Raw genomic sequence first — 12,490 nt, forward strand, 5'->3', positions numbered from 1 at the left:
GCCTTCCTAACCTGCAATCTTCTTCCTAACCTCTCCGCCCCCACCCCAGTCTGATCTATCACCCTCACCTTGACCTCTTTCAACCTATCACATTTCCAATGCCCCTCTCCCAAGTCCCTCCTCCCTACCTTTTATCTTAGCCTGCTGGACAAACTTTCCCCATTCCTGAAGAAGGGCTTATGCCCGAAACGTCGATTCTCCTGTTCCCTGGATGCTGCCTGACCTGCTGCGCTTTTCCAGCAACACATTTCCAGCTCTGATCTCCAGCATCTGCAGACCTCACTTTCTCCACAAAAAAAAACATGACCCTCTCTCATTAGTATCACCTCGACTGGGACAACATAACCATCCTGGACAAGCCAAACAAAGACATATACAAGAATTCCTAGAAGCAAGGCATTCCAACCAGAACTCTATCGAGTTAGATCCTTATCTACCACCCCCTGAGAAAAGGAACAAGAAGTGACTTCACCACAGGAAATATCACCACCACAGGAAATGACATCACCAACACAAAGGAACCCAAACATATAAATAGAAAGCAGGAATTTTCAGCATTGCTTCACCTGAGGCCCACTGAAGATGTTACCTAGTAGGGTAACGAAATGTCTGGAAATGAACCTTCCAGCTCAGTGAGCAAACCTACATCCAAAACCTCAACTTGAGCTACAAATTAAAGGATTCTAATTTGCTGAGTTGCTGAGAGAGAATTGGTTGTTCACATGCTTAATTTGATTTTGAGTTTGTTATTGTCCCATGTACTGAGATACAGTGAAAAGTATTGTTCTGCCTGCTATCCAGGCAAATCATAACATACATAAGTTCAAGAGGGTCATAGAAAAGAATGCAGAAAATAGTGATACAGCAACACAGAAGGTGCAGAGAAAGCTCAACTTTAATATATGAGAAGTCCATTCAAAAGTCGATTAACAATGGGGCAGACACTGTTCTTGAATCTGTTGGTACGTTTTAAACTTTTGTATCTTCTGCCCAATGGAAGAGGTGGAAGATAGTATAACCAAGGTGGCTGCTTTCCCAGTTCAGCAGGAAGTATAGCCAGAATCAATGGATAGAAAGCTGTTTTGCATGATGGACTGGGCTGCATTCACAACTCTCAGTTATTTCTTTCTGTCTTGGGCAGAGCTGTTGCTATGCCAAGCTGTGAAGCACCCGCACTGGAAGCTTTCTATAATGCATCTGTAAAAATTGGCAAGAGTCATTGTTGACATGCTAAATTTCCTTAGTCTTCTGAGAAATAGAGGCAGTTGTGTGCATTCAATGTGCAAGGACCAGAACAGATTGTTGGTGATCATCACGCCTAGGAATCTGAAACTCTTCACCACGTCCACCTCAGCACCACTAACACAGATAAGGGCACGTCCTCCACACCGCTTCCTGAAGTTGAGGACCAGCTCCTTCATTCTGCTGACATTGAGGGAGGGATTGTTGTGTTTTTACCATGCCACTAAGCTCTCTCTTTCTTGTACTCCGCCTAGTCATTGCTTGAGATCCGACCCACTATGGTGGTATCATCAGCAAACTTATAAATAGGAATACAGCACAAGTGTGTAAGGGTTATAGTATGGGGCTTAGTATACAGGCCTTGCAGGGCATTGGTGTCCTGGAAGTCACGGATCCAGTAACATGGTGGTGGGGGTGGGCACATCTCAGGATCTGGAGACGACTTTGATTGGAATTATACTATTGAAGGCAATGCTACAGTTAATAAGTTGGAGTCTGGTATATGTATCCTTGCTATCCAGATGTTCCAGGGATGAGCGTAGGTCTGGCATCTTCCATGGACCTGGTGCTACAGTAGACATATTCTGGAGGCTCAAAGCAATCCGAGAGACTGGCGTTGGCCTGTATCATGACTAATTTCTCAAAACATTTCATAATTGTGGATGTCAAAGCCAACTGGCAGAAGTCATTAAGGGGCGCTGCACGATTTTTCTTTTGCATCTGGATTATAGTGGTCTTCTTGAAGCAGGTGGAAACCTCAGAAGGGAGTAAGGAAAGGTTAAAGATGTCTGTGAATACACCTGCAAGCTGGTCTGCTCAGGATCTGAGTGCACAGCCAGGGAATCCATTAGTGCTAGTCACTTCTTGTGGGTTCACTCTCAAGAACGTCCATCTGACATCTGTGATGCTGACTGTGTGTGCAGGTGCACTCAAGGCTGTTGAGCCAGGTAACATCTTTTCACTGACCTTCTGTTCAAAATGAGCATACAGTGCATTGAGTTCACTGGGGAGGATGCATCGTTGCAGTGATTCTACTCGGCTTCGATTTGTAGCCTGTTGTATCTGTAAGTATTGCCACAATTGATGAGTCTTTGTGTGGATAGCCTGGGACTCCAGCTTAGTCTGGTATTGACATTTGGCATCCCTGATGGCTTTGTGAATGTCTCACCCAGATTTCCTGCATAGATCAGGGTCACTTGACTTGAATGCCTCAGACCTGGACTTCTGTGGGGACTGCATCTCCTGGTTCATCCATTATTTCCAGTTGGGGAACACACAGATTAACTTCTTTGGCACACAGTTGTCTACACAATTACCGATAAAGTCTGTGGATGGTAGCGGTATACTCATTTACTTTGGCTGCTGAGTTCTTGAATATAGACCAGTCCACTAACTGTAAGCAGTCACATAAGAGCTCATCTCAGACCAGCACTGTACAATTTTCAAATATAACTGCTGCTGCATGCTAATATTTCCCCTTGACGGTGCAAGATTTAAAATGGCGCTGGGAAAAGGGAGACTCCCATCATGGGGATCACAAAGTCTCTGCAGAAGTCCTTGCTTCACTGCTGATTGCAAAGAGCTAGCCAATATGTTTTAAGGAGCACAGAGAAACAGAACTAAGTTCAATGAAAATTCAACAAAGCTTTTGCATAGAGATGGTGTTTACATTTTTTAGAAAACTTTCCACAGAAGAGTTGCTACAACTGCCCAAAATGTTATTGCAGATCCATTGTCTTCCACGTTTCTCTTAAAACAAGGGCACCATTAATATGTTCTCACGACAGCTGCAAAGAAAAATGGATTATATTCCAAGTTGCAAATTTTAAATGGTTTCTTAGATTTCACACACATTAAATGAAATCTGTTATGATCCTCTTTAGAAATGTGCTTTTAAAAAGTTGATACATTGTGTTGTGTGCTAACAATTATTTTTTATTCACTCACAGGATATGGTCATCTCTGGCTAGGCTTGCATTTATTGCCCATCCCTAAATGCCCAGAGGGCAGTTAAGAGTCAATTACACTGCTATGGATCAGGAGTCACATGTCAGACAGACCAGGTAAGGGTGACAGATTTCTATCCTTTAAGGGCATTAGTGAACCAGGAAGGTTTTACCTACAGTCGACAATGGTTTCATGTTCATCATTGGAAGCTGAATTCAGATTCTTCATTAAACATGGGTTCTCAGAACATGAGCTAGGTTTCTGGATAAATAGTCTAGCGATAATACCACTGGGTTAATCCCTCCCAAACAAGAACTGTCACCTGTGTAAAACATCGAGTTCTGCTCAGCAAAATCATTAAATGAAATTTATAGGAAGCAGTTTCATCTGCAATGTCACTCAATAAATGAAATGCAATACTCAATAATCCTTCATTGTAAACTCTAACAAGAATTTTCAGTCAGTACTGTAAAATATGCCTGAAGCAGCAATTCGGTGCCTGCTCAAAAGATGTTTATTATCTAATGAAAACTTGCCAGTTCAAAAGGATGCAGTGCACTACTATAAGCTTTCATCACATCAATTGTAGCAAGGAATTCCAATTACTGTATAAAGCATGGAAACAACAAATTCTGGAGATCACAGCAGGTCAGACAGTATCCATGGAGAGAGAAAGCTAAAGTTGAGTCTACATGACTCTTCATCAGAGCTGAAGTGTCAGTGACTGTATAAAGCATGTTTCAAAAATATAATATATTAGCACCCCAATGGAAATCATTTTCTCACTGTACAATATCACATTGCTTGGTAATGAGAAATAATAAAGCATCCTTTGGAGATAAATCACATAAGCAGCTCATTAGCAGCTCGTATCAGATACTAAATCCAGCTAATGAATGGCAGGAATCAATGTCATCCCAATGTAGCTGACAAATCTACCTAACATGAACAGTTCACTTTGCTGAATACTAAGACAAGTCAATCAGAAAAATGCTCACAAAATGCATATTTTATTCAATTTGTAACACAATGACAGATCTGCACAGCATCCTATTCTGCATGATCATGAATGAAGGACCTATACATTCACTCGAGATACTATGTTCCCTCTTTTCTTTGTCACAGTTCTGAGGCTTGTTTTTCTCCAGTTTCATGCATCTTTCTTTATATCTTTTCTCAGCTCATCTTCTCCATGAGACCCACCTCTTGTTCCCTGAATTGGTGGCCATGAGTAAAGACAGGACAGTTCATATGGAGGGAGAGATTTAAGCATTCAGTATATTATGAGGAGGAAAGAAAGTGGAAAGCAGAGTTGAATAAAACCACTGAGAATAAAAAGTCACTTGGTGAAGAAGCTCATGGAGAAAAGGAGGAAGAATATTTTAATAGACAAAGTCCATTTTCAAAGCAGAGCTGAGTGGTGGAGCAGAAAGTACAAGAGGAGAAGGAAGAATCAAAGTATGATTTGATGACGATTTCTAGAACTAACACCAGACAAGTGGTCAAAATGTCAGCTATTTGCCCCACATTTCCCACAAACATAACATTCTCCATGTGGCCTCTTGTGCTCCATTCTACCTTATTTCCTAATTGATGCTCCTTTTAGTGTGCAATGGTTGCTAAGTTTATCTCGATGATAACAGTGGCTACATTCCCCAAAGACCGGTTGCAAATTATTTTTGAAGGTTTCAAGAACTTTTCTCTTCAAGCTTTTAATCAATTAAACCTGGAAAGAAAATCTCTCCTTGTTTAGATAAAAATTGTGATGTCTATTTTTGTTCAGGAGATTTTGAAATTCTGAAAAAGCAGTAATTGTCATGCCAAATATCAATATGCAAGTGAAGGAGATGTCACAACTGTTTAATTCTAATATTTTATGCTTTTTGAAAAATAAACTAATGTTCAAGTGACATAAAAAGCCTAAAAATTGGCTGCCAGAAATCTCACAGCTGTTCATGTTGATTCTGAGCAACCACAAATAGCAGTCAAGTTATGTATTACGTCAGTATCAAACACAAAAGGAGGCATTCAGGATTTGATTTATCTTGGATACCACAATGGGCCTTTCCAAAGATGGGAAAAATTAAAGCTTGAGAAAAATAGGACACCCGAAGGAACACTCCCCAAAAGCTTAGAATTCTTGCACTATTCACTTTTGCAGAATACTGATACATAAAAATACAGAAGCCACATTAAGTTTTGATAGTTATAAGTCAGACTACGAAACATCCTTTTAAGCAGAACTCCAAGAAGACAACCCAGCTGAAGGACTGTTGCACTGAACAAGCTATCAAAACCCACAAGCTGCAGTGCTTTCAAAGGCAAAAATACACTGACTCCCAGAACCTCTGTGGGAGAAATGTCTAACCATTCAAAGACAGAAAGCATCTCAGCTGCTGAATTCAGATTTCAAATTTTCAACCCTTTTATTTTGGAAAGCGAATCTCCAAACAAGTATCAGGTCTGCAACAATAAGAGACTGATCTTGGTTATGTTCTCATAATAGCTTTTGTTCATCCCTACTTTAAATCTATCTATATTTTACACGATAAGTGTAGCATTTTTTAATTGATTAACTTCCAGGATAATAAACAAACCTTTATCTTAATTAAAGCACATTACTGTGGATTCTGAAAATCTGAAATAAAAATATAAAATATTGGAGAAACTCAGCTGGTCTGGCAGCATCTGTGGTGAGAGCAACAGAACTAACTTTGAGTTTGATATGACTTCTTCAGAAGTGAAGAGAGGTTGAAATTGTGCTTTTTTATGCTGCTAAAACAAGGGGAGGAGGAGCAAGTGGAACAGATTGTGAATGCGCCCAGCACAAAAAAAACAAATCCAGTGATAATGATGGTAAAGAAGATACAAGGTGTAAAGTAGATTAATGATTTTGTTTGATGGGATTTGTAAATCAAAATGAAGGACTCAGATCATGCTCTGATGTTGTGGAGCACAGTATTAGATTCCAGAGGGTGTAAAGTGCTGAAGCAGAAAATGAGACTTTGTTCCTGCAGCATGTGTTCAGCTTCCTGAGAACAAGTCAAAGGCCCAAGACAGAAATGTTAGAATAGAAGCAAGGTGGTTCATTGAAATAGCAAGCAACTGGAAGGAAGGGGTCATTCTTATGAACAGAGTAGAAATGTTCCACAAATCAATTAACCAGTTTGCATTTGGTCTTGCCAAATGAGAAGAGTCCACATTGCAAGCAACAAATACAACAGACTAGACTGAAAGACACAAATAAAACACTACTTTACATGTTTGGGGTAAGGAAGGAGGTAAAAAGGTACCTTTTCTTACACGTTCTGCAATTACATTGTATGTGGTGCTAGTGGGGGCTAGAGGATGGAAATAGTGTGGGGAAGTGTTAGGAGTGATAGAGGCGTGGAATCTGGTGTCACAGAGGATTTGGTCCCTGCAGAATGTTGACAGTGGAAGGGAGAGGAAGTTGAGCTTAGTGGTGGTATGCTGGACGAGGTGGAAATTGCAGAGAATCATCCTTTGAATGCAAAGGCTGGTGTTGTGGTAAACGAGGATAAGGAGAAATTACGATTCAGGGAGGGATGGGAAGGAGTGAGGACAAGTACAGAAATTGATCAGGCCAATTTGAGGTCCTTGACAATCAGAGTGGGTGAGAATGCTCGGTTGAGGAAAAAGGAGGACATGTCGCAAGGCATCCAGTGGAAATTGGCATCATTGGAACAGATGGAACAGAGATGGGAAAAAAATGAAGTCCTTTCAGAAGCAAGGTGTGAGGAAGTATGGCTTGTTGAAAACTAAAGATTTGCTTAAACTAAACTGAAACACTAGAAATGGGGTTAAATAAACTACTCAAATATGCAGTTCATAGCTCATTCTATGCCTATACTGTTGCGATCCTGACAGTGGAACGCCCAAGATTTCCATTTCAGTGTAGAAAATAAACTTGATACTTTTAACAACCTGCACTCTTCAAGTTTCCAAATATTTAATTTCATTTGTTTGAAAGAAGAAAACAATGTTGGGAATACCTACTGTTTATGCCATAATTCCATGAACCTCCCAGCAGACTCCTCCAAGTAAACACATCTTTACATGTCATAGTCTTACATTCATAATTACTTTATAGTTGTCATGTTTGTAATGACAATAAAATCCTTTTTTGAGATTGGTCGGTCATTCTATTTTGCTAGTTTCTAGGCTAGCAAATACACAGTCAGCATCCATAAACAGAAGAGATTTCAGCAAGGACAGCACAAAACTGTTGTTAACTTGAATTGTTCGAAAGATGCACTAGAAATCATCCTTCTGTGGGTCTGCAACTAGCCTTTAACTATCTTATTATTCCACAGATTTAAAAAAGAGCATGGCAAAGTAAACACTAAAAAACATTTGCCTGATTTCAGTTAGAAGGAAAAGGGATTTTTTTTATGCTTATGAAAAATACCTACAGTTTGAAAAGGTTTTGGGGTAGTAGTCCTGGGTAAAGTTAGATTAAGAAAACAGTGCTCCTAGAAAAATGAATTAATTCAGTAAAGTTAGCAAAAAGGTTACCATAGTGTAAAGATTTCAGCTTGAAAGTTTCAGATCAAAAGTGTTTGGGTAGAACACCAAAAGGGTTATGTGATACTGACAAAGTCTAAGGTCAGTAATGTGAATATTCAGGGAGAGGCTATCAAATTCTCAAGACCTTCAAAAATCAAAAGCAACCATTAAATTAAACCTAAAGACATGTTGGAGAAGACAATGCTCTCCAGTGTTTTAGTGGATAAATGCACTTTGAAATATATGTGAACAGTTTGATTAGTCTGTTTTATTTTCTATTATAAGCTCCTGTTTTATTGCTAAAATCAAATCTGCAACATTACATGCTGGTATTTCAATGAAAAAAGTCCTTGTTTAACAGAGAAAAAAATACAAATTATTGTCTATTAAGTCATATTTTAGCCAGGGATCTGATTTGTCCAGAAATAACATCAGCTAGCAACATAACAATTGAATACAACTTTCAAAACACATAATAGCAGCAACATTTTTCATAACTGCAACTGAAGACTGCAGAATTGAGCTGATGAAACTTCGAAGCATCACACGAGGGATTATGAAGTCTAAGTCCTTAACAATATATTTTGTTAGTCCTTGTAAAATGCCAGTCAACAGTTTTAAACAATCACTTCAGATTGAGAGCATAAACGAAAGCATAAATTTTTAAGTGTAGAAACCTTAAAATTACATTCAATCACAACACCTGGACACAAAACTATTTCAAGATGACAATTTACATGTTAATCTAGTTATTGCTTACTAAATGTTCACGAGTGAAAATCCAATCTTAAAGAAATTGCAAATTCTATTCCATCAAAGATTTTTGTACACCCAAATCATGAACAGAATTTACAAGCTGTGCCACGTTTAGGTCATCCAATACATCCATGTCAGTGAAATTTTACCTGGTAAGGGTGATGGCGATCCAACTGGCGTTGACGGATTTGAAGGGAAACTACTACTGGTGTGATCGGGCGAATAAATCTGCAACAACAAAACAAGGACAATTTACGGCCCAAATTTTCATTCACTTCTGTTGCTTGTAAATGCTGACTGGAAAAAGTAAATTGAACACATAAAGCTGGCACAAATTCCAAAAATTTGCAGAATAGAGCATTGCCAATTTAATTTTACAGAGCAAATTTTCTAATGACGTTCAATACATTGCATTAATTTCCTAAAGTATTTTATCTTTATCATTCAGATCCTGACACCACATCTAATATTACTGTTTCCACTTATGTTGAAAAATGAAAGCATACTGAAGCAGATGCATGGAACATGCCACCCTTATGATGATATCGGAGCTTACAGCACCTGACATAAGAGTCTGTATTGCACGCTCAGAGTAGGGCCAGCCCAGTCACATCAGAGCATGCAGTCATGGCCAAGTACTGTCATGGGCCCAAAAATGCTTCCATCTTAGGACATAGGTCTATAATAATGTAAATTCTCTGGAAGTCAGGAAATTTATATCTTTGAAAGCTTGTATGTCTGCCACCATGGATTCTCCCTCAAGATCAATAGTCTCTTTACAGTGCTGAACAGAGGATGAAGAAACAAGTATTCTGAAGATTAAAGATATTTCAGACAAACAATAACTGTTAGATTACCTGTTACAAATATAATCTTAACATACGATTAACTTTTTCTGTTGCAAGTGTGTAGGAAAAGAAAATCACTCACAATCTATCAAATTCACATCCCTCGGCAAGAAACAAGAACAAGCAGGATTCAGTTAAAAAAAAATCTTTCAGTACTTGAAATTCCTTTAAACAATATATGCACTCATCTATACATATAGCAACTCGTTTAAATTCTGCCATACTCAACCTTCACACCCAATGCCTAAAGTGTAAAACAACACTGACTCTGAAGATTTAATTTCTGAAACGGTTAGCAACACATCTTGCTCTGAACTGTCAGAACATCTTTTTAGAAGTTTCACGTAACTGCTTTGTGGGTATCTTTACTAGGAACGTTCTGCATAACAATTCATAAAATTACTGCAACATCTGTAATGCGATATGAATTTGCTTCATGGCTTTATACACAACAGACATCACATCAAAATAAAGATGAACAAAGTTTGCTGTTTTGAAGGAGAGGTACACACAAGACATGTTAACAACTTGAATCTCAAAGTAATTAACTGATAAATCAAGAAATGATTTAGAATGAAAAGACCTTTTCAGATTAATTTTACAAATTTCACATTCTAGGTTGATCTCTCTTCCTGCAAAAGTGACATATCACAAGGCATGAAGAGAAATTTTTTTAAGACTAAAAGAACTAAACACTTACAGTTTAATCACCACTCTCTGGCTAAAGGAATTCCTCTTCATGTCAGTTCTGAAGGGTATCAAATTCCAGATTCATAACCTTACGACAAAACTAATTCCTTCTTATCTGCTACCCCATCTTCTTAAACTATTATCTGTTGTTCTAGATTGTCCCATGAAGAAACTTCCTCTCTTCATCTACTTTGTCAATCTTATATACCCAAATTAGATCTCCTCTCATTCGATCAAATGCTAGCACGGAAAGGCCGAAACTGCTTAATCACTTTTCATAAGACAAACTGGTGTCTGGAATCAATCTCGTGAATCATCTCTGAACTGTCTCCAATGTACGTATGAGCCTCTTCAAGTAAGAGGACCAAAAGTATATGCAACACTTGAGATGCAGTCTCACATGTTTTGTACAGTTGCAGCTTTTATACTTAATTCCTTTAGCAGAAAATGCTAAATTCCACTTGTCTTCCTTCTTAACTGCTATACCTGGTTATAGTTTTCTGCCATTCATGCACAAGGATACCCAAATCCTTCTGCAATGAAGCACTGGAACTAAGATTAGATTAGATTACTTACAGTGTGGAAACAGGCCCTTCGGCCCAACAAGTCCACACCGACTCGCCGAAGCGCAACCCACTCGGACCCATCCCCCGACATTTACCCCTTCACCTAACACTACGGGCAATTTAGCATTTTACCTAACCTGCACATTTTTGGACTGTGGGAGGAAACCGGAGCACCCGGAGGAAACCCACGGAGACACGAGAAGAATGTGCAAACTCCACACAGACAGTCGCCTGGGACGGGAATTAAACCCGGGTCTCTGGCGCTGTGAGGCAGCAGTGCTAACCACTGTGCCACCCACTAAGTTGTCCTTTATATTCTTCTGACCAAAAAAAAATAACCTCACACTTATGCGCATTAAACTCCATTTGTCAAATTTTGGCCCTTTTTCGAACCTATCCATATTCTCTTGTAAATTTTTTAATTTCTTCATTACAACCTACTTTCCCATCTCTTTTTGTGTCATCTACAAACTTGGCTATAGTAGCATCTATCCCAGCATCCAAGTCATTAATATAGACTGTAAATAAGTAGGGCCTGAGGACCGAACGCTTTGGCACCCCAATACTTACATCCTGCCAACCATAAAAAGAGCCATTTATCTCGATTCTCTGCTTTCCATTAGTTAGCCAATCCTCTATCCGAGCTAACATATTACCCCAATCCCACATGATCTTACCTTGTGTATTAACTGTTTGTGAGATAGTTCTTCAAAAGCATTCTGGAAGTCCAGATGTCCTACATCTACAGAATCCTCACTATCCATCTTGCTAATTACATCTTCAAATAACTTGAGCAAATTAGTCAGACAAAATTTACTTTTCATAAACCTTGGTGACCCTGATGGATTGCATTTAACTTTTTAAATGTCCTATTATTTCCTCATTAGTGGATTCTAACAATTTCCCAATGACTGACATTAAACTAATTGGTTTATAGCTTCTTTATATCTGCCTCTCTCCCTTTTTGAATAAGAGAATTACATTAGCACTTTTCCAATCCACTGGAATCTTTGCATCATCAAAGGAATTTTGGAATAATATAACCAACAGATTCACTATCCCTGCTGTCACTTCCTTTAAGATTCTAGAATGTAGGCCCTGGGGACTTTATCACCTTCAATCCCAGTAGTTTGGTCAGTACTTTTTACCCAGTGACGACAATGTTTTAAAGTTTCTCCTTTTCTCCAACTTCTGCAATATGTACTAACACAGGTATTATACTAATGTCCTCCAACATGAAAACTGAGGCAAAACATTGATTTAATGTCTCCACCATTTTGGTTGGATCTGTGCTCAAATTTAACATAAGGAGAACTGTTGTGTAAACCAGTTCTATCTTTTAAGATAGATCATGTCACTGCATGGTCTGAGGCATCTAGAATTTATATTTTTTTGTGAACACGATCGCACATTTAATTTTTCTCTTTTTTATTTTCTTGTTCATTTTTTTGTCTTGTAATTTAAATCACGCTCATGGCAAAGCCGTGATACACAATTGCTTTGAATATGCATTCATGAACTTTACCATCCAGGTAAACCACTGAACTAACAATATGAAAACCCTGTTTATGATTTTACAGCTAGTGGAATTACCCAAAACCTTCACAGGACCTCTCTCCAGGCAAGAAATGGAACATCACAAGATCTTACTAAACTATTCTGCACTTATTAAACAGTGAACCAATAAAGTACTTATTGCAATTGAAATTCTGGTGACCATCTTCAAATAAAAAGCAATAAATTATTGTTAACTGTAAAACTGTCATTTTAAGGTTTTCATAACTGGCAGCCATGCAGAAATGAAGTGGCTGCCATACCTCAAATCATAAAGTCTGCATATATTTGAAATACATCGGTCTTCTCAAACCTGCATCTTGGAAACAATAGTAAAATTTTACAACAAGTTTCAATAAG

At 38.5% G+C, this 12,490-nt stretch overlaps 1 protein-coding gene across 9 annotated transcripts in view; it reads right to left on the minus strand.

Annotated features, from left to right (window-relative positions):
• Positions 1 to 12,490, minus strand: part of tcf12 (transcription factor 12) — a 330,257-nt gene that overhangs the window by 67,178 nt on the left and 250,589 nt on the right. For all 9 annotated transcript variants that reach the window (XM_043677463.1, XM_043677468.1, XM_043677462.1 and 6 more), the window contains one exon: positions 8,622 to 8,700. In XM_043677463.1, coding sequence (XP_043533398.1) covers positions 8,622 to 8,700 — 79 coding nt within the window. The remainder of the gene's footprint in view (positions 1 to 8,621; positions 8,701 to 12,490) is intronic.

This window comes from Chiloscyllium plagiosum, chromosome 36, assembly GCF_004010195.1.
Source record: "Chiloscyllium plagiosum isolate BGI_BamShark_2017 chromosome 36, ASM401019v2, whole genome shotgun sequence".
Lineage (NCBI taxonomy): Eukaryota > Metazoa > Chordata > Chondrichthyes > Orectolobiformes > Hemiscylliidae > Chiloscyllium > Chiloscyllium plagiosum.